The sequence below is a fragment of the Anser anser genome, assembly GCF_964211835.1.
Source record: "Anser anser genome assembly, chromosome: 1".
Lineage (NCBI taxonomy): Eukaryota > Metazoa > Chordata > Aves > Anseriformes > Anatidae > Anser > Anser anser.
In genome coordinates this window covers 182,468,021-182,491,392 of record NC_139720.1, presented here as the reverse complement: position 1 = coordinate 182,491,392, position 23,372 = coordinate 182,468,021, and the positions used below count along the sequence as shown (strand labels likewise).

At 41.8% G+C, this 23,372-nt stretch overlaps 1 protein-coding gene across 2 annotated transcripts in view; it reads left to right on the top strand.

The window, feature by feature from the left end:
* HTR2A (5-hydroxytryptamine receptor 2A) overlaps positions 1-14,112 on the top strand; it is a 29,952-nt gene extending 15,840 nt beyond the window's left edge. For both annotated transcript variants that reach the window (XM_083797953.1, XM_083797954.1), the window contains one exon: positions 9,259-14,112. In XM_083797953.1, the coding sequence (XP_083654079.1) occupies positions 9,259-10,058 (800 nt within the window). In that variant the 3' untranslated portion in view covers positions 10,059-14,112. The remainder of the gene's footprint in view (positions 1-9,258) is intronic.
* The last annotated feature ends 9,260 nt before the right edge of the window (positions 14,113-23,372 follow it).

Below are 23,372 nucleotides of genomic sequence, written 5' to 3'. Positions count from 1 at the left end.
ACAAGATCAAACAGCAGTGCTGGAGAAATCTTAGAGAGATACCAGCAGACATATCTGTTCAGTCCAGTGGAGGATTATGCCAGAGTTAAGTAAATTACCAGCATCTAACAAATCATCTAAAGTAATAATTAAAAGCCCAGAAGTGTAAAAACTGGGATAGTAGAGGATCTTGTCACTTGAACTGCTCCAGGAGCCATCGCATTAGTTGCTTATGATGGTGGAATACCTAAGATCTGTCCATAATTTCTCGCTTATTGCTACTATTGCTTTTTTTTTTATGAAGCATTACCGTGTACTTAGCACGTAGTATAATAAGTTAGCCCTGAGGAGCCTTCATGAGCTTCACAGCTAAAAAGGCAGACTGATAACGTGTGATCTGGGAAGATCCTGATAAAAACGTATTGTGGTGGTTTTTTTTTTTCAATGTTGAAGCACAATTATATCCAGACCTATTCTCCTGGGGGCATGAACAATGAAGAAGCCACCTGTCATGGAAAACAAAGGTGATTTGCTAAGCAAGAGGAGTATCACAGGTGGTAGGAATTGATCCCACTTCCAGGTTCTTTTGCTTTTCAGACAGCAACATTCACCAAACCACTGAAAACTATAAATTTGTATCTTCTTTCAAGTAGAAATTAAGCCATTGCTACAGGGAACTTAGAAACACCAATGTGATTTAAACTTTAACTGTGTACACAGAAAGGGAAAAGGATGTTTGACCTGCTCTCCTGCGTTTTGCTGAGCAGCAGCAGCAACAGGTTTGTCCATCAAGGAGCTTTAAGTAATGGTGAGGAGCACTTTGCCCCTCTGCGGATAGCTAGGCTGGAGACCGATGGCACACCTTGAAATTTTTCAGACGAAACATTCATCTCTTTATCATAAGGTCAGTCACTTCCAATCATTTCTAATCATCATGGATGAAGTGGTTACACGGCCTGTGTCCCCCAGAGGAGAATATTAAGGCCAGCTCCCTCCCGGATCCCAGCTGACAGCAGGACTGCAGATGCCATCTGGCTACCTTGGGCTCGGAGGCTGCTCGGCCAGCCACCCCCAGGCGAGCTTTCCCCTGTCCTCTGTCCATGCTTAGCCAGGCACCTCCTTACTCTCCACTCCTTCCAGATTCAGGGATAGTGGTGATCCCACCGATAAATTGTTGTAGTAAATAATATTGCAGATAGATTGCAGGGTGGGAGGTCTTAAAAGTTTGCTGTTGTTGCATTAGAAACCTTTACAATTTCCTCTAGGCACTGTGTAATGTGACACAGCGTCCTCTCTCCTTCCTGGCAGGCCTCCCCTGGTTGGAGGCAGGGATTAAGGCGCAGGCAGATGTACAGAGCGAGCTGGAGCCCATGCAGAAATCCTGGCACACAGGGCCACGTGTCCTGCCAACCTTGCTTGAAATGCAATGCCACTGTCCCAGAGGGGAGAGCTGGGATGGAGACCAGGGCAAGGGACAGGCAGAGGGCTCCCAGGAGACCTCACCAGACCCATAGAAAAATATAAATTGTATTGACAAACTCTAGAGAGACTGTGGGGTCTCCTCCTGGGAGAGCGGCACAAGGCGCCTGGACGGGGTCCTGGGCACCCTGCACTGGGGGGCCCTGCTGGAGCGGGGCTTGGGGGCAGGGGACCCCAGAGCTCCCTGACAGCCTCAGCCCTGCTGTGGTTCTGTCCATTTCTTATCATCATCTGGGAGCCATGGGGCTGAGCAGGGAAAAGGAGGTGTCTTTTCATCTCAGAGGTGACGTGCTAACATGGTGCCAAAACACTAGTGAATCACCCCCACGAATATTTCTTGTCTGGGGGTGTGTGCCCCTCTAAGAACGAGTTAAAGTGTCACCTGGGAAACACAGGGATGGTGCTTGCTCAGGGGAACAGGTCAGCTCTACGAGCCACCATGACTCTCCTTACTGGAGTTCAGGTCGAGTGGGTTTCTCTGGACCAGAATCTTTCTACTACTGGCTTTTAATCTCCTGTACTAAACAGCTAAACAGCCCTGTTCTGCCTTCTGTTGCAAAAGCAAAGTCCAGATGCCTTCTTGCCTATCCCTTCTTTCTCTATAGATGCATTTATAATGACTTGTATTTGCATGGTAATCTACACAAGGCAATGAGACTTACTTCTTACCTAAAAGTTGACATACTGAACGAGTTCAGGGTTGGGGTCTTTGACAACTTTCTCCAAGCTTAACATAACTCAGATATTCAGAATCAGACTCTGAGACCTAGCCCAGCATGGTAACAGGAAGATCCATCAAATCTCTGGGAGATCCAAGGAAGAATCCAGCATGTGCTCCACATTGTTTTGTTCCTTAGCCATACTGTACAAAAAATTATCTACTAGACAGTTTCTTATTTAGTTAAGAAAAGTTCTGAATCTCAGTAGATATAAATGCCATAGTAAATAAGCAGCTGGAATTCAAATATATGTGTCATCTAAAAAGGAAATTTTTGCATAAAGTCTTTCAGTCTTCTGAGGTTTCCACTGATCAAGGAGAACATACTTTGCTGGCCCTAGAGGTGAAAATTTTACCTGTGGGTGTGCAGTCCTGCAAGTCACCGGTGTGCTAACTCCAGGCAGAAAGAATTTTACTCTACAAAGACAAGAGTTTCAGTTAAAATGAGGCTATTTGCAGGCAAGGGCCAAGGAGGGGATTACCTGGAAATTACGAGCACATCAAGAATAACTACAAAAATATAATATTGAAATGAGATACCAAGACTAGCTTTGGGAGCCTCCCTGCTTATTAATGACCAGACCAGGCAGCACAGGTTTCTCCAGCGATTTCTTTCTCCTTGGAGACCCCCCTTCTGCCCACCTGAGTGAGCAGAAGGTGAAGGCAGCTCATGCAGACCAATTTGTGCTGGCACTAAGCTAACAGGTTTTGGTTGCAATAGTAAGGCTCATTATTTCAGCTTGTTCAATTGAAACCACTGGGGTCCATTCACCATTGCTCCTCGCTGCATACATGGTATAATCCAAAATCCCCAGTCCCTAAATCTTTTCTCAAAGGAAATTTCTTTAGGGCATTTATAAATCTTTCTTTTTTTCTAGCTGTTTGACAAGTGTAGACTTCTAGGTGCCTCTTATAGTCCCCTTAGTGAGTGGGTAATCGTATTACACAGGAGGATAACAACTTCCCTTGATCTGGGATAGCTGTCAGGAGCCAATATGCACCTTGGCAGAAGCCTCTTCCCAAACCAAAGATAACATCACTAGATGAAAAGTAACAACTGTACTGGTGGAGAGGCTCTACTGGAAATTGCAGCGTAAAAATTAGCATCTTTTCATCAGATGCTCAGAAGGATTAGAAAATTCAGCAAGGAAGTAGGAAAGACTGGACCTGAAGGACACAGAATTGCGATAAAAAAGTCCTGCTTCACAGCTAAGAAAGGGGATTTGGAGTGCATATAGACAGAATGGCACTTGGGTATGAGAGCAAGGAAACGGCTACACCCAGGAAATAGGACTGCATGCACATTTTGTAAGTGAACAGGATTATACCAAAGCAATAAGCAACTCCATCAGCAGTTTCTTCTCATAAATAAGCCAACCAGGGAGCCCTGGATTTCTAATCAGTTGGGTCAAAAAAGGTGCAGCCGTCCTTCATTTCTTGCTCTGTCCTCTCTGTAATGCTCTACTGATTCTGATTTCTTTTTAAATTATTACCACAGTCTTGCAAATTAACTTGGACAGGCAGATCTCTGCACTTGTAAGAAATAGGCTTCATATCAACGACAAATATATCAGGAGGACACTGAGACTTTTCTGATTCTATTTTTCGAAAGCGAAATAGACGAGTTACAGCATTATATTATTATAAATGATCATTTACAATAATTTGCTCATGTAAAAAGAATTGAATATATCTCCTACTAGGCTAAATAATATGCTTTCTGAAAGATTTTCTGAGCTGCTGACAGCAAAGCTCAGAGTTTTTTCTAACATTCATGCTGACTAGATGGAGCCTCCAATGGTGTTTCCCAAATCACCCAGTGCTTTTCAACATATCCTTTCCCCTGGTGGAAATTTCTGCTTCTGCATTGCTACCCATCAACAAACTGCACAACTTTGCTGTCTGGCAAAATCTGGGCAGTAATAAAATTATTAGCACATCTCTGTGCAGTGGCCCAGGATTTGGCCCATAACCCAAGTATGTCAGAATCGATGCAACTGCTAAAATTTGAGACAGGAAGATTTCTTTACTTTTTCATGCAAAGGTGAACAAAGGTGCTGAAATTTGTCAAGAAACTGTAATGGCATTTTTAAAAGGTATTTCCTAACTCGTGCACATTTATTTAGGTGCACGGTAATGCTCATTTATATTAAAATCAATTGAAATTGGTGTATATGGGCTGAAAGCATGCGACAGTTTCTGCTTGAAGGAGAGTTAACGGAAGGAACCTTGACTTTATCGGTTCATTCCCCCCTCCTTCTCTTCAAACTAAGTAGCCGAATTTTGTCAATCTTCAGGGCATATTGTAAATTCTGGCTTTGAATCATTGATAATCTCAGTAGCTCAAGGCAGCTACAAACCCAGTTTACCTGTCCAGTTAAATTGGTTTTATGGCTGCTGTGTATCTCTGAAGATTTGCAAGCCAGCAGTGTGTACCACTAAATCAACCTCTGTCAGTTTTACCAGGATTTTTGAGAGAACAGCATGAAGGATGCCATTGCTTTACTTCTTAACCTTTGGTGTTTTTAAGAGCCTTTTGTCATTCTGAAGTTGAGCCCAAATGGTTGAGGTTTAACGCAGGATTTATTACTCATCTGTATTGTTTGGGTTCTGTTTTGTGGTTTATTAAAGTCTATAGAGTTTGAAACAGCCACCTGTGTATAAATCAAGCTATATGAATAAATCACCTTATACTGGAGGAACATAACATTTAGGGTTTGTCCACAAGGGAAAATGTTCTGATATAAATGGGAATACCAACTGGAAATGCAGTAGCTGATGTACTTCTAGTTCTTGAGTGGATACTCCCATTCTATGCCAAGAGCTTCCTTGTGCCTCAGCTCTATTTGATTTGGAAACAGAGTAAGACAAAGCATAAAAAAAGCATTCAGAGCATATCAAGACTTTTTCCAGACTGACCTTGAGGTAGTGGGAGCCAGGGACGTGGGGTGTGCAGGGTGTGGAAGAGCTGAGCTGCAATAACTCTTCCTGCTTGGTCCTCTCTGGACGTTTGAATACACTTCTACAGTCTGTGTCTTCTTAAACAGCCACAGTCACCAAAAGCAGGGAGCTAGAAAGCAAGGACAGTACAAACAGCAGGAAAGTACATATCTGAATCAAGGAGAAATAGATTGAACATCTTTAAAGAATTAATTCAGTCTGTTGCTATAAAGCCTAATAAAAGCTAACAGTTGACCCATGCCAACTGTTTGGTGAGTGACACAGGCTGCTGTGGCTGACACTCTTAAGGAGTGTGGGGATTTCTAGGGAAGCCATACAAATCTTTGGCTGGGTGCTGAGGTCAGGCTTGGGTGTGTGGGGGATCTTCCCTGCAGACCCAGCACCTTCTTCCTGCATCTGGGTCAGCAAGAAGATACTTGCTGCCATGGATGACAGGAGTTATGGAGCCCAGCTTCGTGTCTCCCCCTCTCTCGTCTCTTTGAAGCCTGAACGTGGGGTCCTTTAGGAAGTGCCATGCTGCCTATCTGTTGGCTCAGGCTCTTCCTCTGGAAGATGCCAGGATGGGGTACATGGGTACAGTAATTTTAACATAACCTTTGTCAGCTCTGTTATTTGATCACGGGGTTAACTGGTATATCAGCATGCGTTTTTCACATGTCAGTGAATGCATGGATACAGCTTAGACCAGGACCTTTTAATAACTCTGCCTACAGTATGAGTTTGATCTTGTCCAAACCTCATTGCTATGTGGCTGACATTCATGGCCTTGCACAATGCCTCCTAAAAATCCCGTCAGAGTAGAAGCCTTGGTTTGCACAGGGAAATTTCTATATTTACATTTTCAGCATGACTGCTTTTGAATTTTGTCCCTGTGTCCTCACTGGGACACATTTGCCATTTTCATGCTACAGAGGCCAGAAGCTAACCATCGAAGAGAGACAAATTCTGCTCCTTTGGGAAGGGGAACAGTAAGTTTAGTCTCTATAGAGATATGAAAAGATAGATTTGGGCTGGAAGTTAACTTATTCCGTGCCACGATATCACTTGTGGGATCCCTTACATCAGCTGAACTGGGATGTACACAAAAAGGAGGTTACAGCTGTCAATGTTCTCTGCTACCAAACTGTGTGATGCCTCTGGTACTTTCAAATTTTATAGGGACCTGTGGCTGTAGGAGAAGGATGCCTTGAATGGTCATTCAGAAAAAAACATACAGGGCTAGGAGTGACTGCTGCAGCTCTGCTGTGAACAGCACTTTTGCACTTGAAGGAATCACAAGGAGGTGTGCAAACTCCAGCTTACAAGCTGAAGCTCATTTCCATTCAGTCACATTTCAAAGCCAGAAATCTGGATGTGAGATGCCAGTTCTTCTGAATACGTTCACAACAAAACAAAGCAGATGGGAGAATTGCTGCCCTTGTGTTTCGGGTGAGGAGTTGTAACTGACTTTGGCCTTTCCCTTGAAAAAGCTTGCAATTACACCAAAATTTTCCTCTTTCTGGTGATGCTGACTCTCCTCCCATGACTCTTGATGCAGCTGAACCGTACGGTCTGTAGTAACAAAAGGCATCTTTTTACTCTGTCAATACCATTGTTTACTTTATCTCTGCAGCTCACATTAGGTCCTTGAATGAAATGAAAAAACAGCCCTGCCGTTATCTATACTGGGCAGAAACGGACGGAAAACCTGTGGTGTTGCTCTGACTCGCGCTGTATTTCCATGAGGCTGAAATGTGCTGCTGGCAGGCACTTAGTGCCTTCAGTATCCCTTCAACTCATCCGAAACAAAGAAAAGGAGATTCAAAACTTTCCTCAGATCTGCGGAAGGGTTCAGCACCTTGAATTATTCAGGCAACGAGGCTCCTGCAGGTGACCTCTTCCTTGGTGTCTTCAACCAGACTGACTTGGGCTTTTCTAGGCACGACCCTTCCTGGAGCTGCTGGAGGTTTCTGACAGCTCGAGCCAGGAGCTGCCCCGCACTGCATGAGTTTGCATCTGACACGCTGACTTCTCACAGCCAAAACTCCAGCTTGTAGGCTCGTGCAGTCTTGGAACAGAAATAGAAAGGGCAATACCACAGGCTCTCCATCACCTTCTGCCCTGGGCAGATAAGGAGGGTACTGTTGTGAATTGGCCCAAGGCACTGCCATGACTCAGTTCAAAGCTGTGCAGATAAAATAAGCCACAGTGCTGTTAGAAAAAGAAAGAGCCTTGTAGAAGCTCCAGGAGCACCCAAAGAATGGAACATTTGAGGAGAATAATAGCTTAATATTATTACTATTATTATTATTTTGCACTGTGCCTGGACTCCAGGGCCTTCCTCTAGGACTGGTGCTCAGTTAGGCACTGGACAAGCATGAAATGAAGTGAAAGCTTGCATTTTCAAAGAGCTCTCTGTCTAAGCACCAGAGTGAGAAGAAGGGAAGGGAATGAATGGGAGGTAGAGGGCAAGTGCCATTAAAGTGCTGGTAGTGGAAGGCTTAGTGTCAGGACTCATCTGTAAACCAGGAAGGACATTCTTGGACACACAGGGGTCAGGTAGGGCACAGCATCCTTCTGTCATGTCAGTCATGTCATAGGAGATTCTACTCTGATCCATTTTCTTCCCCAAAAACCAAACACAGCACCCAGGATTTCTCTTTGAAGGTGCAAAGGGGAGTGAGGCTCCCTGGTGATGTTAACTTCCCACAGGAGTCAGACTCCCAGACGTTTTTGTCCAAGCAGGGTTGTGTTACTGCTTCACAACTCCACTTTTGCTGTCTTCACAGCACATCATCCCTTTTGCTGTCAATACTGCCTCTCTTGGAGAGACAACATCCATCTGGGGGGAGGCGAGGAGAGAAATTTAAACCGAACAAGCAAACCAACAAACAAACCAACAAACAACGACAAAGCAAACGAGCAAAAACCAGCAGCTGTTTGACTTCGCACAGGCACTAGCAGCATTTGCAGAAGTCCCCGGGGAAATGGCTGAGTGGGCTTGAATCAGAAGGAGCAGTCCAAGGAGAATGGACGTTATCACCTGGCTTTGCTGTTCATGACAGAGCAAGGACATAGCACATTCTCCAGGGGAAGATAAGGTTTGCACTGCTGCCGTTGCCTTCGGGTTGTGCTTTGGCAGGGCAGAGTGCAGGGGCTGGCAGTACTGAAAAGGGACCTTCGCAGTCCTGGAGGGTGAGCCGCATCGCAGGCTGTCTCGTATCGGTGTCTCTCAGTGCTTAATTTGTCCCCATCTTTCCTCTGGCTGTTGCCATGGGAAATTTTTTTAGCATTTAGACTCTGTCGACTGTATGGAGATTAAAGGAAGAGCAGAAAAAGACCCAATGGACGATTACTCTCAGACTTGCTAAATAATTTATCTTTCCTCCTAAAATCAGTATTTCACAGCCTAGTCAGAAACCAGTACTGAGAAAACTTTTAATCCTCTTATAAGAAACAGCCCAGGACCACTCTTGACAGCCACCCCAGAAAAGAAAGACGAGATATCACCTTGATCACAGTTGATAAAAGCCTTTGCCAGGGTGGCAGGAGCAAGGGCCAAGCATAGGGATCATTGCAAGGGGCCAAGATCATTGCCAAGATCCAAGAACAGAAGAACATACTCTTTTGTTGCTACCAGGTATTATGTGACCCTTTGATAGAAGCAACCATATCTTACCTGTGGCTGATGTTTTTTTTGGAGAGAGGGAATTGAGATTAGAGCAGAATCTTGTGTAATGCCAGTACTGCTCTTCACCTTGCCTTTCTTTGCTGGGAAAGAACAACTGTGTTGCACAAACCACAGCTCACTTCAACAAACTTGATGTGCGCAAGACCAACATTTCACACCGCATCCTTTCTCAGTTTGGCCCCAGTAAAAATGGCATAAGAACAGGATTAGTATCCTGCTGCTGAAACATAAGACTGTATTTTTCCTTCTCCTGTGTAAATTCAATTTGCTTTGGGATGCCTGTCAATCATGGCTCTCTATCTGTTAATGTTCACTTATGTCCTGTAACCAGTAATTCTTTGAGAAATGAACTCTGTACAGTTAAGAACATTTTGTTTATTTTTTCTTGGAGACTGAAAGCAGTATTTTTTCTTATCATGTTTAACCTTCTCTTTCTCTAATCCACCTTCAGGTATCTCCATGCCTGTACCTGTCTTTGGACTACAAGATGACTCCAAAGTGTTTAAGAAAGGCAGCTGCCTTCTTGCGGATGAAAATTTTGTCCTAGTAGGCTCTTTTGTGGCATTCTTCATCCCTCTAACTATCATGGTGGTCACTTACTTTTTAACTATCAAGTCGCTGCAGAAAGAAGCCATGTTATGTGTGAATGACATTGGCCCAAAGACCAAGTTTGCTTCATTTAGTTTCCTCCCTCAGAGTTCCCTTTCTTCAGAGAAACTCTTTCAGCGCTCTTTGAACAGGGACGTGGGGACTTCTGGGAGGAGAACCATGCAATCCATCAGCAACGAGCAGAAGGCTTCCAAGGTCCTTGGCATTGTCTTCTTTCTGTTCGTTGTGATGTGGTGCCCCTTCTTCATCACCAATGTGATGGCCGTAATTTGCAAGTCGTCATGCAACGAAGAAGTCGTCGGTGGACTACTGAACGTATTTGTTTGGATTGGCTACCTTTCTTCGGCTGTCAACCCACTCGTGTATACGTTGTTCAATAAGACCTACCGCTCAGCTTTCTCTCGTTACATTCAGTGTCGCTACAAGGAGGAGAAGAAACCTTTCCAGCTGATTTTAGTGAACACTATCCCAGCGCTCGCGTACAACTCCAGCCAGCTCCAACTGGCGCAAATGAAGAGTCTGAAAAAAGAGGCAAAAATGATGACTAAGGATTATTCAATGGTCACGATAGGAATACGTCACGTGGATGGTACCTCAAAGGGAAGCATCAGCCCAGGGAACGAAAAGGTTAGCGGCGTGTGACTCTGCCAGCCCATCGGTAGATGCCATGGCAACCACCAAGAGTACGCTGAAAATTTCACCGCGCCGTGAGGAGCTCTGATAGCGTAGGAAAATCAGCCCTGTTCGAGAGACTCTCCAATAACATCACATACACCTCGTATTATCCTGTTGACGAAAAGCAGGGTTGAAATGGTATCCAATGTGCAATTTTTTTTCATACAGTACTTTGGCTGTTTTAAGCACAGGCTTTATTAAACTTATTTTTTTAATATTCTAAAGGATATATTTCTTAAAGAAAAAAAAATGCAATTTCTGGTATTCTAACATGGGCTGTGAAGAAATGTATGCATTTCTTTTCTATTTGCAAGTGAAAGCTAAGCTGTCCTTTGATTTCCTCGCAGAGTAGGTTCCAGCTAGTTTGCCTTGCTGCAATGGAAATTTGTTATCATTTACTGAATGAGCACTTTATGGAATTTTAAATAAAATGATGGTTAATTTACTAATATATATTTAAGATAAATTTTAAAGCATTAAAGAAAAATCTATTAAAACCTGTATAGATGAATTATATGGAAATTTTGGTAACGGTGTTTTTATGGCTATTTTTTCTTCTGAGTGACCATTCTGATATGTTACTGGACTTTCCTGCCATTTGCTCTATAGTTCAAATTAGCAATCTTCAGAAGTAAATTATACTTGAACAATCCTTTGTTTCTACCACCATTCTTAATCTTTATTTCATGTCTTGCACTTTATTTCCATTCTGAAAGTTTCATATGTTCTATTTAAAACTTGAAAGTAGTTTTTTCAAAAGTAATATTGGACATGGTTCTCTGCTCCTTCCCACTGGTGTTGACAGGGAAGTGAAGGGAGAGAAGAGTGGAAAATCAGGCACAACATTGCTAAATAATTTCAAGAATGATTCTATGCCTCTGTTTGATTCCAGAAGAGCCTGACTTCCACTTATCAGTGGAAGTTTTGCACGAACAAATCCTCTAGTAAAAGGTTTCAGCAGAGTCTCTCTCACCATTTCTCTTTGGTTAAAAAGGCCGTTATGAAGGTGTCCTTCTGGTTTTGTTTTAGTGCTTGTAGAGTCAGAATTATTTAAGAACTGTTACTTGTTCAAAATTGTTTTCCCTGTTTTTGCTGTTTTGCTGTTATGGTAGATTGCTCAGGAACGGTAGGTAGCTTGCACTATGAGGACTCAGCCTTAATGAAATATGTTTGGGCAAATTAGGCCCACTTGAAAATAACAGGACTTATAAACAGCACCATATTTCACCTGCATAGCTCCAAGGGCAGAAAAAACATTACATAAAGAATATCAAATACATCGTCTGAAAGAAATGCCTAGTCATGAAACTTTTCCTTTTGGGCATCATAGACAACTTAACCGAAGCCAGTGGGACCGTGCTGGAGAGCAGAGATACAGATGTTGCATCCATCTGCAAAACTGAAGTCCAAGCATTTGATTCATCACATGAATTTTTGCAGCCATAATGAAGAGAAGTAGGATGCATCTGAGTTTCAGATCCTGTCCCTTTTGAAAAAAGGCACTACCTATCCAGAAGCCAAACTCCAATGCCTTCATCATTTAATAAGTCCTTCTCTTGAAGCTGTTCAGTTTTCACAGGACAATTGCATATCCACTAGAAGGGGAGAGAGAAAAATAAATCTGATTCTAGCCAACCAGCTAGGGTATTTGACTAGAAGAGGAAGACCTTTAGGTTAAAATACTGAATTCTGTGGTAGAAAAAGACTTAGAACTTGGCTGGTTATTTGGCTGATTTCCAAGCAACCCCTCTTATTGTTCTTTTACCAGTTGCCAGTAAGACAGCTAAATCTGCTGTATTTTGGGGCAGTTTCCACCAACGTAGGATAGGTCTGAGCCACATGGGTCACGCTCCTGTGTCCACATGGTGGCACTGACTCGCTCCACAGCCCTCAGGATTCATGTGCAGGTCGAAGCAGTGTGCTGCAGCCCTGTTGCAGCAATGGTACCCATGGCATCCACAGGCATGCGGCCATTAATGGTTTCCCCGTCCTCTAAAAATGGAAATTTCGGATCCCCTGCTAAATCAAGTGGTGTGAATACTGTGCTCACCAAGCTGGTTTATGGAAGCACTTGGTCACCAGGACCAAAGTGAAACAGCTTCAGCAGAAGGAAAAACCAACCCACTGCTCCTCCCTTCCCACACGCCCTTGCACTCCTGCACAGCACAGCAAGAGGGGTGCAAGCCCACACCTCCACATTGGCAGAGAAGGGATTGCAGGGGGAAGCTGCTAAACGCAATGAAATCCAGGGAAGAGGTAGGCAGAAACAAGTAAACAAACAAAAAAAACTAAGGGGTTTTCTGAGTAGAGGTCTGAGGCTCAGGATCTGGCACCAAACCAGGTTGCCTTCATATGGTGAACACTGATACAGGATCGAAAGACTCTAACCCTGCGTGTCAGGGGAAAGGAAACACAGGTGCTTCCAAAAGTGGAGGGAGTTGCCACCTTTCATGCCGTTCAGTCCCACCTTGATGCATCCCTGTCCTTGCAAAAGAAACAAGCAGAAAGCCCCGGTCCCATTGTCCATCCGTGCCAGGCAGCAGAGCTGGCCTGCACACCTTCAGATGTATATGGGCACCCTGCACTTTTCCAAAGCTCAGTTTTTCCAGAAAATCCTGGGGGTCTGGTTGCTGTGCAGCACCATCTCCTTCACTCGGCTGCACTTACCAAGCTGTTACCAAACATTTAACATCCACTGCCTATGCTCTCTGCTTACTGTCTGCATTTCACCCATGTGGCAGAACAAATCAGCCTCCCGTTTCTCTCTCGTTTCACCTTCTGTTCCTCTCTCACAATGTCAAATCGCTCAGGTTGCAAATACTGACGGGGAATGTTTCATTACAAACAGAAAGGGTTTCAATTACTCACTTGATGTTTCATTAGAAGATGACTGAACATTAAAATCCTTCCCGCTTATTAAAATCAAACCTATATTTTGGGGCTAAGAGTCTGGGCAGCATTTCTTCAGTTGACAGCTGGAAGTAACCTAACATTTAATTTTTTTTTTGGTTAGAAGGGATGATGCCTGAGATTTTAGTACTGTGGTCACTCAGGTGGTTTTATGGAGTGAGCATCAGCTCTTGCCCAAGAAACCTAAGCAAAGCATGCATAGCAGATGAAAACTATTATCTCCAGCTCCTTACGAACACCTTTGGCAGTTTTGCGAGGCCTGATTCTGCCACCTTGCACCAAAATTTTAATAGATTTTTGTATGGTTTGCCTTAGTGAGGATGACAGAGTCAGTGTCTGAATATGTAATACTCACCGTGCCAGGTCTGCGGGAGGTCTAATCAGTAGATAGCAATTAACAGAGTAGTTACACTGCTGACAGATTACAAAGTTCAGTTGTTTTCAACTAGAATTTATAGCACTGGACCTATGGTAGGGATGAACACTACAGTTTAACATGACCAGCTTCAGGCAACAGCTCCATCTTGCAAAAAAATAAAAGTGAGTGTTTTCATTATGCATCAGACTGGAATGGAAACTTTTGAAAATTTCCAGGCAAATAAAGGAAAACATTCACACGGACTAGCTCAGAGGTTAGGGCCTTCTCCTGCCATACAGGAAAAGCATGATGAGTCATTCTGTCATATCCACCTCCAAAAGAGCTGCTTCGTCTGAAAAATGTTTTAATCAACAATTTTTCAAGTAGATCTACATTTTATTACTGTTAAGACTGCATCTGAAAATGTCCAAAGACATAAAGCTCACCATGTGTCTCCTAAGCTGGTGTGCATATTTATAAACTTCAGGGTAAAAAAATCCTCTATATCAATCCCATTCAGCCTATCATGCACTGTACTTATGTAATTATTGCCAAATGGTGAGATGCATTCTATTTTGAATACCTGTATGTTTGCTTATGTAAATACATAGAGAAAAAATGTTTGCTGTATTTTGTAAATGTTAATGTAAAATGGTGTTCTAACGCTTTATTGTTTTGTCAGATCCCACTGCTAGTAAAGCAGATTAAAATGCTCAAATGCTATCAGTTGTTTTATAAACTGGAGGTTTCTCTTAAGTAGTAATTTTGGTTTGCTTTAATTTCCCCGTTATGTACCCACAGTATATCTGCTGAAAGCTAAAGTTGGGTTAAAGATCTTGCTCAACCAACAAAGAGAAGGACCGTGTTGCAGAATTTAACTATCTATCTCAGAAGACTGTGGTCCAGAATGAGCCATTGCAATCATTTTTTCCTAAGACAGCAGTTCTCATGAAAAGTTTTATACTCTTTGGACAAATACATACAGCTTAAAACATTTCAGTCTCAGAAACAACATACTTGCAATAATATAAACCAAGTACATTAATTTTCCTAAAAAGTCACACTATAAGATTAAAATTAATAAGCATCACAAATAAATAGCGTTGCAGCTCTTTACACAGAAACAAATAACGCCTGAGTCGCAGAACCACAGTGCCATCTATTGGTAGTATTTCCTTTCATAGAGAGCATTCTAACGAGAACTCAAAATGGATATTGTTACTTCTCGATTTTTTCCATCTTAATCCCAAAACACATGTATTCCTCTAAACTGATTTTATGGCATACATGCTCTTCTTCATAGTTGCAACGTGTATTAGAGTAGTAGTGCTCTTAATAAGAAGTCCCCGACAAACCTAAATGTAGTCTTAAAGTTTCATCAAACTTTAAAATGTGTAGAGGAGAGTATACAGAGGCATCTTTTTCAGAAGTTACCTAGTAAAGGTAAATGTTATTTTAGCTACAAACCTGTGAGGCACCACAGAGTAAATCCCTGACACATTACCACTCAATTTAACCTCTGTAGTACTAAATCACTGGACATAGGCTTCAGGACAGAATAATTACTCATATTAGTAGGAAAACTCCTTTCCAGATTTACCTGTTCCGGCATATTTCACACTGACCATTGAAACAGAGCAAATCTAGCTTATTCATCTGGCACTCTAAGCCCTAAAAGCAAAGAACATATTTGGAAAAGAAGGTATTTGGTCTACAGGTTTACAGCATAATCTTCTGAGGCTACTTGAAATACGGCAAAAGGATATTTGGAAATTTTGTAAAATGAAGTTCCTTGATTAAATCATATTATGTTCGATTTTGCTATTTGTATTTTTATCAAAGACATACCATGTTATCTTATACTGAAAATGGTTCTAACAATGGTTCTGGAAACCAAAATTAATTATGTTCAAAGATACTTAACCACAAAAAAAGTTTATAATTTTTCAGTTAGATTGAAACTAACTTTTAGGGTAAAGAAAATCTGACAAACCAATAGTTTTATTCAAAATCAGTGTGTCATTTTATATGTGTAAAGTTACCCATATTCTTAGCCATTGCAGGATGTGAATTGGGAGTAACTGCATCTAAATTGCTTGGATTATATTGCTGTGTAAGCAGTACAAAGTAAGGCAAAATAGGTGATAGCTATAGTTCATTTTAACTGGCAAATTTATCAGAATGGAAAATTAAATACTTATTAAAACAAAGAATTTTAGGTGGCTGCAGAGAAAAATTAGAGTTCAATATAGCCAAGCATTGTAATTTTTCAAATGCTTGACTTGTTCAAATTTTATTTAAAATGTGTAAGGTAATATATTTTAACTATGAGTACTTTGCCACTCTGGCTGTGAATGGAAACCTGGGATCTTTCACTAAGAGAACCTAACAAATTAGCAGAAAATCTTAAAAAAAAATAAAAAAATCAGTGTTCACAGTGAGGACACTTGGGAAGGATCCTATGTCAGCAGGCTTCCTTACAGAGGCATGTCAGATTTGCCTCTAATAATATTGTTAGCAAAAGGATAATGAAGTAAAAGAGAAAAACATATGGAGACTATGTAAACAGCATAAACCTTTCTCCCTGAAGGGAGTCACCCCATATGTACATCAACATGGTCCCTCATCAAAAGTTCTTAAATAATGTCTTCACCATTGAGGTAAGACACCAGTGAGTCCTACAGGGGCCTGTATAGTGCCTGTGGTGTTTTACACAACTGTAAAAAAATAGAAAAAATACATAAAAATGGTAGTATACACAGTGGAGAATTGATTGCAGAGACCGTGCAAAGACCTCATGACATTCTGTGGTGGCCCTGAAAATGGCAGATGAAATTCGAAGTAGATAAACTTAAGGTGATGCATCTTGGGAGGGAAAAATCAGTTATGATATATGATTTTTTGATATGAGTTTATGACATATAATATGCTCTAAACTGACCGTTGCCACATGGGAATGAGATTTTTGTGTTATGGAACCGTGTAGAAAATGATCAGCAGTGGTTAAAAAAGTATTTTCGTATGACTTTAAAGAGTACATAGAAGAGCAACAAGGACAATCAAAATTACAAGATGGCTTCCATTCAGATAAATACACAAATTGATTGGGACTCTTCAAGGACTGGGGAAACTCATGAAAGAAAAATCCAAGACGGGCTCTTTAACATAGAGATTACAGATATATCTAGGCAGAACACTGCAGGGGTCTCAGAGTGCTAGATGTTAGCATCTCCTGGACCTCCTTGCCAAATGCTTGTGTTCTTCCTTCAACAGCTTTGTGCTGCAGCTCATCCTGAAAATGGGGTGATAGGCTGAATAGACGTTTGGTCTATACAACTACAGCTGCTCTTGTGTTAGATTTCAAACTGAAGTGATATGGGTATGAATTTAATTAAGCAGTTCCTCATCTTTCTGTTCCTGCTCTTCCATACGTATTTGTGCAAGTGCATTTGTGATTGATCTAAAAGACCTCAAGGAATCAATTTTCAAATTCTTAGGTCACAGTTCACTGACAATACAAATACTAGTATTTCCTGAGTTTGCTTTTATTTTTCCTGCTATAGGAAATGTATTCTGTAATGACAAAAAAAAAAAAAAAAGATTGGCAGTCTGAAAATCCTTATGCACTTCTTCAGTGCTCCCAGGAACCCAGTAATAAAAAATATGCTCATACAACCACACAAGGGCCACACGAAATGGAGGCAAAGAAAACAGTAGTTAAAATGACGGTTGTTGAGTTCCAAAACAACTTTATGAACAGCTCATTTTGTAAAGTCTTTGCTGCTGAGTAAGTTGAAATATTGCCTTTTCCTCAGCATTTTTTAAAAAGCCACGCTCTTCAAAATAATCTTTAAAATAGAGAGCAGAAGCAATTCACCATAATTTACTTGACTCTCCATCTTATATCATTATAAGCAATAGAATTAGATAGTCCTCACATGAAGAATTTATGCTACTCAACTCAAAGATTCTTTCTACTATTTTGATCCTCGGTTTGTCAAATGACTTAAAGTCTGTGGCCTGAACTGCACCCCAAGACCAAGAAAGAAAGTTCATTGTGCTAACTGTACCTCATGGCTCATAGAGAGATCAAGAAATCCTAGGATAGCCAGCTGGTGTTGCTGATTTTAACTTTAACATTCAACTTTAACATTCAACTTTAACATTCCCTCAGACCTAAAGAAAAGCTTATCTTCTGGGGAAAGACTCCCATGAGTCAAAACAAATACCATTTATGTCTCCACTTCTCCTTGGGGCACCCCTAAATGAGAAAAGCCCTAATGTTCTAATAAATTATTTATTGGCTGAAATGGAATTTAAATTTGTGCTTTGACGATCTCTAAGTCAGGTCTTGTGTGAGTCTATATCTTTCTTTAGATTAAACATCAATTTTTACTTGGATATGTGAATCCAAAACACCAGCTTTAAAGGCTCGGTAAATCCAACATAGGGAACTTAAACCTGTATGCAAAAAAAATTCACAAGCACGCTCTTTGGGAGTACAAAATTAATCTATACAAGAAAGAAACAGAAAGCAAAAGATGTAATACAAATATATAAAATTTCCCACAAAAAAAAGGGAAAAAAAAAAGTCTGCTTCATTTTCTTAATTGTATAGCATTAAGAAAAAAAAAATACTTTTTATCAGAATTATCAGATACATATGTCTCACTGGATTTGGTATCATTTGTAATATTGTGGTGGTTTTACCCTGCTAAGCAGCTGAGCTCCACCACAACCGCTCTCTCACTCTCCCTCATCACAGGAAAAGAAGGAGAAAATATGATGGGAAGGGCTCAAGGGTAGAGATAAGGACAGGGAGGTCACCCACCAATTATCGTCATGGTCAAAACAAACACAGCATAGGGAGATTAATGTAATTTATTGCTTATTACTAACAGACTACAGCACTGAGAAGCTAAAAGCAAGCTAAAAACACCTTCCCCCATCCACTCTCTTCTATGTCCTCCCCTTGAGCAGTGCAGGGGAACGGGGAATGGGGGCTGCGGTCAGTCCCTGACGCTTCGTCTCCACCGCTCCCTCACGGTCCCTCCCTGCCCCTGCTCCACGCGGGGTCCCCCCCACGGGATTCTGGCACCCCCAGGCCCCTGCTCCTGCGTGGGCTCCTCTCCACGGGCTGCAGCTCCGGCCCGGGGCCTGCTCCTGCGGGGGCTCTCCATGGGCCGCAGCCTCCTCCAGGCCACCTCCACCTGCTCCACCGGGGGCTCCTCCACGGGCTGCAGCGTGGAGATCTGCTCCGTGTGGGACCCATGGGCTGCAGGGGGACAGCCTGCTCCACCAGGGGCCTCTCCACAGGCCGCAGGGGAACTGCTGCTGCCTGCCTGGGGCACCTCCTGCCCTCCTGCTGCACTGACCTGGGGGCTGCAGGGCTGGTTCCCACTCCTGTCTCCCAGCTGCTGTTGCACAGCAGGTTATTTTTTTTCCCCTTTCTTCAATCTGCTCTCCAAGACGCCCACCCAGCATCGCTCCCTAGCTCATCTCTGGCCAGCAGCGGGTCCCTGTGGAGCCCTGTGGAGCTGGCTCTGATCTGACATGGGGCAGCTGCTGGGCTCAGCTCACAGAGGCTACCCCTGCAGCCCCCTGCTACCAGGCCCTTACCACATAAACCCAATACAAACACATGCTTACTTTTGCATTTTACCGAAGTAATGAGAAAAAATAATATTTCTTACTGTACTACTGTAATAAAAGAAGCATGCTAGTGGTTTTTTTTGTTTGTTTTTCCTCTATAGAAGTTTTCAGTGTTTTATTCACTCCAGAGACAAAGATTTAAAAACAAAACAAAACCTGCTATTTTTTTTTCTAGCTTTTTATCACAAATGGTTTATTTCTGCAACTGCAAATGTTCTGTTTATGTATTTCCTGTAGCCACTCTGCAAAAAGGATTCTTGAGCATGTCCAGCCTCATAGCACTTCAGAGCTATTGAGGGCATTCCAGCTCACCAGTGCAGCACTGCAGAAACACCAATATAAAATATGGCCAAACTAAAAGAGAAGCCAGGGGAGCTATACAGATATCACAGTGAGAAAGACAATTGCTGATTTAGACATCATCTCCGGGCACAGAAGAGATTGTGTAACTCAATGAAAGACAAATTAATAAAAACTGTTCAGGGAAACTTTTCCATTTGCCAATATGGTTAATCAAATCAGGTTCTTACTAAAGACTGATTATATCTTTCCTACAGAATGAGAAAACTTGTAAAGAACAAAAAGAGGAGACAGCATTGACAGTACTGTAACTTGCATTACAGTGATAAAAAAAGCTATGGACTCAAATGATTCACTAGGTTTCTAATGAACAAAAAGGAAACCATGCAAGCAAGAAATGGAGCAAGTAAGAAAAAAAAACTTAATGCAGGTGGATAAAATAAGTGAGGGTGTATAGTCTCCAGCTTCTGCCATGGGCTTTGGTGGAGAAGAAACAGCTTAGGCAAGTCATGGAAAAAAAAAAGAACTGCCTTGAAGGGATAGCAGTTAAATGATATCGCAAGTTGCACCAAGGTGAAATCTTGACAGTAAGGAAGGAAATAAAAAGAAATAAACTTTGAAAAATCTAACTTCCATCTAAAAAAATGAAAATAAATGGATGTGATAAACAAGGGCAAATTGAAAAAGAAATCAATAATAACGAAGCAGCAGCAAAATTCTCCTTCTCCCTGTGTACGGCTTCTCTCTTGAAAAGCTGAAGTCTAGAAGCAGATCACATCAGTACAATCAGCTTGAAATATACTGAGGAATAATAATATGAACAGCCATATATGTTGCTTCAAAATCATCAATAGGATATTAGTTTAAGACAATTTAGAAAAGTATGGCATTACAACAACAAATTACTAAATTATGGACAACTGCTATAAGAAATTGCCCTATTTAGCTTTGCCATGCAAACAGCTCTTTGTAGGGATGAAACACAGCCGTCGCATTATTTTTCCTATGCATATATTTCAGTCATTTTTGACTGAAAACAACATTGGAAAAGCTGTTTACAGTAAAGAACTGCATATAAATAATCTAAGCAGACAGTGAAGTGTGAATGCAGTGGTCTGAACAACCAAAGTGAAAATCAAACCATATGCCAAAAATAAATAAATAAAGAGAAAAAAAAGGATTGAGAAGCACTAGCAGGAGACGGGACTCATAGCTATTAGGGAAAAGAAGTTAGCAACTAACATTCTTGATTCAAACTGCCACTACCAAACCATTGGCAAAGCATGCACCCAAGTGCATGGCAGGGGGAAGGACTGTGTTTACTGAAAAGAAAATGGGTCAGGAAGAATTTGGTACTATAAGCTTAAGACATACAGATTGCTTGCCTACAATGTGGAATTTTCTTGCTGGAGTCTTTACTGCAAATCTGTTTGATTGGGATGAAGGTAATGGCAGGTTTCCCCAAGTATAGAAATGATACTCAGAATGTGTAAAAGCAAAAATCTTTCTGACTTTCTGATAAAGCCATCCTTATACATGCCAAAATAAATGCTAGGTAGATTATATGAAATCGTATCTCCCTACTGGATTAGATCAGTAGTAACATGATTGAAAGTACTGTCTGTAGGGGGAACATATAGCAAGTGTTTTGGAGAAGTAAGTGTTGTGCTTGGAATACAATTATAAAGTAATAAAGCAAGAGTACATAAGCTATGAGAATTTCCAAAGTGAATTCCTGTCATTCTCTTCTTTTTAATATCCTCATTTCTACTGTTTGCCATGTTGCAACATATAAAGAAACACCATTTAATGATGAGGGACAGGAAGCCCATTTCACATCTTTTATTTACAGATAGTCTGAAATGATAGGCAGAATGAAACCAAAATGAATTCACCGGTGACAGCTGCAGATGCTGTCTTAAAGGATACAGAAACAGCATTAAGGTTAAAAAATGTGCATAATCTAAGATACTAAAAAGATTTAAACAAAAAAGCAAGGAAGAGATTGAATCAGCTTGGCAACTGTTTACAACACTATCCTGGTGTGTTTTCCACTTTGCATGTTCTTACACACAACACACACTCAGCTGTATGCCATGAAAACAGCTCTCTGGAGGGGCTGCAACACAACCCTCACATTATTGACCTAGGCACTTATTTTGTCATTTTTGACTGAAAAGACATACAAAATAATAATTATATCTTGATGTCATGGAGATGTGGGGAGGGCAAGGAAACCCTTGAGTGGGCTGCGAGCTGGATCCTTCTGAACGTCACTGTGAAATGGGAACAAACTGAACAGGGGTTATCTAAGAGATTTGGATAGGAAATAAAAATCTCAGCATCAGTGCTGAGATAGGCAGGTTTTATACTGCCAGGAGTGAAACAGCTAAAAACAACTGCAGATACCATGCAAAATGAGATGTGTGTAAGGACAGCTGACTATATATATGAGAGAGAAAATAGCCTGGCTAAAGTTTGGATCAAATAACAAACTAACTGGGCAATATCTTGCTAATGAGACTAGGACATTAAGAAAATAACAAAACACACACAGATAGAGATGGAAGAAAATACCTGGGGAGTGTTTTAGAAATGCTAGTGAAGAAACATCAGTTTGTTTAACAGCAATTAAACCCGGCTTGCAAAAGAAAAACCAAGAGAAGAACGTTTAAACAGCTCAGTCACAAACTATTTGTATGAGATATATCAATGTACGGGGACAGGATAGGAAAGGCAGTCTGGAATGCAGCATGGGTAGCCAAGGTCCAAGGTCCAGCAGCTGCATTACAAATGGATCTATCAGCTCTGCTGGAGAAGAGTAAAAAGTAATGGGAGGACAGACAAAGCTGGCGTTATTGTGCATTGCTAGAACGAGGGATTATAAATAGAAAAGAATTATTGTCACATCAACAAAGTAACAGATAATCAGACTGCAAAATGTTATGGGCAAAAATAGTTACTTCTAATAAAGTACATGCTAGAAGACTAAAAAGAGGGAGAGTGCTTTGCTGAGGACATTTTTTGGCATCTGATAGGCATGCTTAATTGCAAGTTAAAAATACATATATATTACCAGCAGGAAGTGAGAAGAATTTGGGATAGGAACAGGATAAAAGTACTTTTTTTTTTTTTTATGTGATCTGCCACTACTTAAACTAGAAATCGGTTTTATTAGTTTTATTATAAAATCCGGAGTCCTTCAGCTGGCAGTTGCTACTAAGAATAGTAAAATAGCAGAGGTAAAACATTTCAAACTTTATGATGCTGTGGTCCAAGTTCAGGATGATTTAGCAACTTTTTCCCCTAAAGTCTTGGTGGATGAATGAAAGTCCTGCTAACAGAAATACTTGTTTTGAATATTTCAGCATTATCAGAATCTCTGGATTGAGATTTTAGAGTTCAAGACTTTATTCGTCTTCAAATCCAGCAGAGACGTGGGTAGGTCCCTGAAACACTGGGGCACAAACACACCAGAGTCACACATAGATGCTCTCCTCTTGGCCTCCAGGCTGAGCTGGAGAAGGGCCTGAAGAGACAGGACAGTTGAGGGGATGTCCTGCTCCTCCAGCAGGTCCCTACAGAAGATGCCTACTCTCAGCGCAGCTTTACCGTGCCCAAACCACGCAGCCCCTGCTGGGGTGCAAAATGGCAGCCGCCGCCATGGAGCACCTTCTCCCTGCAGCTCTGCTGGCTGCCTCCAGCGGGTTTGAGCCCTCCCTATGCTCAAAGTATAGGGAAGCTGAGGAGGTTCTTAGGTTTTCTCCTCAAAATACAGGGAAGCTGAGGAGGGTTGCAAGAGGCTTTCTTCTCAAAGTAGAGGGAAGCTGAAGAGGTTTGTAACAGGTTTGCTCCTCAACAGGGAAGCTGAGGAGGTTCCTAAGAGGTTTTCTCCTCAACTCTAGAGCCGATACTAAACGACGACAAAGGCCTTCCTCCTCCTCACAGGGCGAAGGAAGGAAGGGGGAGATTCCTCCCTGTGGAGCCCGGCTGTTCCTCGGGCTAGCCCCACCACACCGAGGCCATGCGGCTGACAACCCCTGCGAGCACCATGGCGGCCC